The 5445-nt window shown below is 39.1% G+C and overlaps 1 protein-coding gene across 2 annotated transcripts in view; it reads left to right on the top strand.

The window, feature by feature from the left end:
* The window catches only part of LOC107691617 (general transcription factor IIF subunit 2-like), a 7943-nt gene that overhangs the window by 1771 nt on the left and 727 nt on the right, over positions 1-5445 (top strand). Inside the window, exons 5-8 of one of the 2 annotated variants that reach the window (XM_016490304.1) lie at positions 1680-1727; positions 2027-2108; positions 3442-3541; positions 3638-3781. In XM_016490304.1, coding sequence (XP_016345790.1) covers positions 1680-1727; positions 2027-2108; positions 3442-3541; positions 3638-3781 — 374 coding nt within the window. The remainder of the gene's footprint in view (positions 1-1679; positions 1728-2026; positions 2109-3441; positions 3542-3637; positions 3782-5445) is intronic. The other variant, XM_016490305.1, reaches the window with a different exon arrangement.

Raw genomic sequence — 5445 nt, 5'->3', positions numbered from 1 at the left:
TGTGAATATATACATATTTAAATGCCCATATTTTAATTGAAGATATTCATAATAGCAACAACACTTTGAAGTGAATGATTTCACTCAGTTAACCTATAGGTTTTAATGAAAAGCAGAGATGCCTGAAATGTACATCTAATTTATGAAAATACTGAATAATAACCCCATTAATTACAATATGTATTAAACTGAACACTAGTAACAACAACATGCCACTTGGGGCATTTTGTACCAATTCTGGTTACAACAAAACTATAATTTTTACTTCACAAATCTAAAAGCATTGTGTCTACAAATCCTTTATTTAGGTAAATTAACCTCAAAACTGTTTTGACTAAGTCTTACAAATTAAAAATAGCATAGGCACTCATTAAATGTGTTGAGATAAGATTTTGTGCCATCCGTGATCAAGAAAATGTTAATCATTTCTGAATGTGTGTAAACTATGCCATGCTAAGGCTTGTATAATATTAGTTATTTGCATTTTAATAAAAGGTATTATAAAGTGTCAGTTTTTTCCTGTTAACTGAACTTTTGCTTTCAAACAGCTCATTGGGTAAGTCATGTCGTGCCATCTCTGGGATTTCCTGTACATACTTCAGTTGCCTCATACTCTCTTCCTCCAGTTCTATTCAGTTTCTCTCTCTACTCTTTGTCTGTTGTGTGAGATGAATCAGATATTAGGTTGTAATAGCATTCATCTGGTCTCTTAAGATTTTGCAGTTGCTAACCTCTGCCTCTCAATCAGTGTATGTGATTGTGGTGTTTTAATGGTAGAAGACATTAGAATGGGCCTTCAAGTACCACTGATTTTGGAAACCAAATCTGCTCACTGCCTTAATTATTCCTTGATTAACATGGAGTTGTGTTGTGAAGCTTGGGTGTTGTGTGTGCATGACCAACTCTGTATAGTTGCCATGCTAATTCATGTTTTATTTTGTAGTGACAGTGAGGATTTCTTTAGTTGTTGTGAATGTGCTTGAGTTCCAAAGCCTGGACACTTCTCTTCTGTTAAATGTCCTGGGACCAGTTATTCAAACATGGGGCTGAATTATTATTTTTTTAATGCTGCATTTATTTGATAAAAAATACACTTGTTTTTGTGAAATATTATTAAAATGTTCTTGTATTAAAATAATAGATTATTATTGCATTTTTTTCTAATTTAATACATTTTAAATTGTAATTTATTCCTGTGATTGCAACGATGAATTAAGCATCCATTCTTATTATCAGTGTTGAAAACAGTTGTACTGCTTAATATTTTTGATTGAAACCGTGATACATTCATTCATTCATTTTTTCAGGATAATGAATAAAAAGTAAAAAAAACAATAATGTAACAATGTTAAAAGAGTCTTTACTGTCTTTAAAAAAAAAATTAATAAAATTAATCCAATGATTTATATGAATCTCCACATCCTTCAAGACAGGGTACCTTTGGTTTGTGGTTTTTGGATTAATTTAGATAAATTTCCTCATTGGTTTCAATGAAGCTAACTCATGAACTGACTGATCAGAGGTTCTGTGTGGCTTGTTGGTCATATCTGCGTGGTTTGTGTCTATTTGTGCGTTTGCTTTCACTGACTACTGTGTAAGAAGCTGCCGTGAGGCTTGGCCTGCCGTGATTAATTTGGCATGTACTCCCCCTCGTTCTCATGTTGCCATCCCTCTCGTAGGGCAGTCAGATGCCGAGGCCGGCGGCTCAGGTACAGGTACAGGCCCAGGTGAGTGCTCACCATCGCCCCCTGCTTGAGTGGAGGTCCAGGAAGGACCACGTCAAGCCTTGTACTGTTAATGGCCATTGATTTGACAATCAGCCAACAAAACAGCAATTATAAATGCTTTCTATGGACTAATTTAAAGAATTGGTATATTGAAAATGTCACAGCCTGGAGCAGCAAATGCACTGTTGCGCTTCTCATTGCTAATGTAATGACTGAGCAGTAAAAGGCTGTGTGTTGCAGCAGCGATTGCACACAGTTACAACTGTCATTGAGTATGAATGTCTCTCTTCTTCACAAAGATAAAATTGCATTGGAAGGAGTGGTGGTGCAGAGAGCTGAATGCAGACCAGCCGTCAGTGAAAACTACATGAGGCTGAAGAAGTATGTTCACATATGCACACACTAGCTCTATTCCAAAATGTAGTGAGCTGTCTACACAAACAGCATTATAATTGTCATAGAAACTCATAAGTGATTCATGTGTGAGCCAAAAACTCTGTATGTTTAGTAGGGCTGCCCTCTAATAGTCGACCAATCGTTAGTCGACCAGAAGAGGTCGACCAAAATTGTATTAGTCGCAGAAAAAAAAAAAAGATAAAAATCCACATTGGCCAAATCACGCAGATCGTTAACGGCTGGTCTTTGTGGTAATACAGTACTTGGGCAGGACATCCAAATGCTCGCATATCATTCATCGACCTCAAATATGGCTTATCCTCTGAAATATGTAAGTAGCAACAACTTTACATGGCCGCTCAATCTAATGTTAACCTAGAGAAATGTGTGCTATTGAAGTGTCTGTGCGGAGTGTGGAAGCTGAACAGCAGCGTGCTCACTGCAGGACAGATGGAGGCACCGGTGCGCTCACTTGCACTTAAAATACTCCCTCATTTTTGGTCATACAGATAAGAGTAATATATATTTAGAATCTGTAAAGATTCTATGTTTATTTGTGTGCACTCACAATAACAACAATATATTGCGCCTGTGTAAGATAATGAAAGCAAACAGGATGCACTTTCTGCCGTCTCGGTCTCTGAACTTGAGCACAAAACTCCAAAAATCTGCGTATGCTTGCCTTCTAGACATAAAAAAATATATCTATAGAGAGTGAAATGTCTACTTTAAAATAAACCAATGCAAATGGAAAACAGATATTCTCAGATTATGTAATCCATATGAAACATGCATACAGGCGCATCCACTACTGCGGAGATGACGTGTCAGTGTCGCTGACTTCATCTCTTAAACAGAGAACAAAAAAAGCACTAGTTTATCAATGAATTATTAAAATGTTAATGCAGCCTCCTTGCTGTTTTTCCCTGACACGTTCATAATCAATACTTCTGCTGGTGTGCTGTGGCAAGCTTTATGCATGTGCTTGAGCACTTATTAGACAATTAAAAGCTCATTATTATGATTTAAATTGTTTATTAATAAACATTCGATTAGTCGACTAATGCTTTAAATGAACGACTACTAGTTGACCAGAAAAATCCTTAGTCGAGGGCAGCCCTAATGCTTAGTAAATCTGAACTCCAACACTAGCAAGTGAGCACCTAACTCTAAGCCATAAATGAGACAGAAAATAGATTTTATTACATCTATACAGGTCCACACACAATCTTTTTTCAAGGTCTGTGATGTCTGATACAAACTTTAATATGCTCATAGCTAGAACTCATAAAGGATGTTGTTGTTTGTTTTTTTGCAGACTGCAGATCGAGGAGTTATCTAAACCCCTCAGGTTCTCTCAACAGCTCGACAAAGCAGTTACCACCAACTACAAACCTGTGGCTAATCACTCCTATAATGTAGGTCAAGCTTTTGCATCGTCCAACAGATGTCTGAAGTATCTGATATGCAGTTGATTGTTGATGCACACTCTTTGTTCTTTTTTTCCCCCTCAGCTGGACTATGAAAAGAGGAAGAAAGAAGAAGGGAAGAGGGCACGAGCAGATAAACAGCAGGTGCTGGACATGCTGTTCTCTGCTTTTGAGAAGCACCAGTATTATAACATTAAGGATCTGGTGGACATCACAAAACAGCCTGTGGTGAGTTACATTACAGTACTGTTCAGAAGTTAGGGCTTGGTAAGTCCATTTCTCCCAGTCTTCAGTGTCACGTGAGTGAGTGACGTGAGTGACGTGACATGTGGCCAAGTATGGTGACCCATACTTGGAATTAGTGCTCTGCATTTAACCCATCCGAAGTGCACACACACAGCAGTGAACACACACACCGTGAACACACACCCGGAGCAGTGGGCAGCCATTTATTCTGCGGCGCCCGGGGAGCATTTGGGGGTTCGGTGCCTTGCTCAAGGGCACCTCAGTCGTGGTATTGAAGGTGGGAGAGAGCGCTGTACATTCACTCCCCCCATCTACAATCCCTGTCGGTACGAGTCCGACTCTCTAACCATTAGGCCACGACTTCCCACATGATCCTGTAGAAATAATTATGTTGATTTGCTGCTTAAAGGGATAGTTCAGCCTTCAGGATAGTTAAGTTTCTACAATATATTTAGTAGTAGCTTATCAGTGGTGACTGTCAGTTAATGCACATATGGCAGAAATGTACAGAAAAATCAATTGAAGATGTAATCAAACAGACGATGAACACTATTAACAGCCATTATTATATGATGCTATCAAACTTATAGCAAAATTTGGTAGTTCTGTATGTTGTTTCAGGGTTGTTCCATAAGACTTTCATTCATCTTCGGAACACAAATTAAGATATTTTTGATGAAATCCGAGAGCTTTCTGACCCTGCATAGACACGTTCAAAGCCCAGAAAGGTTGTAAGGACATCGTTAAAATAGTCCATGTGACATCAGCGGTTCAACCTTAGTTTTATGACGCTATGAGATAGGGCTGTCAAAAAAAATTTGAATTTCGAATATTCGTCGAATAAAAAAAAAAAAAATCCACATTTGAATGCAAAATGTTGCATTCAAATTTAAGGTCTGCGTCAGCCGTCAGGCAGCCTTATCAGTGGCGCACGAGATGCGATGACGATGTATGTGTCATTGATTGCATTTGAATGCTTTTGTTAGCCTATCCAGTTGAACCCAATAGATGCGGCGCTGCTACGTTGTTCATTCATATATTGCGGAAAACGAGAGCATCAGTGTGGAGATGTTGTTTATGTCAAAACTGAAACCAAGCCGTTCTAGAAGGACATCTATCCGCGTATTACAGGGGAAGTCGTGGCCTAATGGTTAGAGAGTCGGACTCGTAACCCAAAGGTTGCGAGTTCGAGTCTCAGGTCTGGCAGGAATTGTAGGTGGGGGGTGTATGTACTGCGCTCTCTCCCACCTTCAGTACCACGACTGAGGTGCCCTTGAACAAGGCACCGAACCCCCAACTGCTCCCCGGGTGCTGCAGCATAAATGGCTGCCCACTGCTCCGGGTGTGTGTTCACGGTGTGTTCACTGCTGTGTGTGTGCACTTCGGATGGGTTAAATGCAGAGCACTAATTCCTAGTATGGGTAACCATACTTGGCCTCACGTCACTGTCACTGTCAGAGAGCGGCATGTTTAGAAAGCCATGTAAAATTAGCCTCACAAAGAAAGTAGCCTACTCTTTGTGATTTGACATCCACATACATGCATGGTGTTTAAGGTGTCTAATTGTTTAAGCAACTTTATTAATTATATATGGTTTATAAACATTATTTGAAACATTATGCACTTTTTTCAAAGATAGTCGTGTT

The sequence above is a fragment of the Sinocyclocheilus anshuiensis genome, unplaced genomic scaffold, assembly GCF_001515605.1.
Source record: "Sinocyclocheilus anshuiensis isolate Anshui unplaced genomic scaffold, SAMN03320099.WGS_v1.1 scaffold442, whole genome shotgun sequence".
In the NCBI taxonomy this organism is placed as follows: Eukaryota; Metazoa; Chordata; class Actinopteri; order Cypriniformes; family Cyprinidae; genus Sinocyclocheilus; species Sinocyclocheilus anshuiensis.
This window is presented reverse-complemented; position numbering and strand designations above follow the sequence as displayed.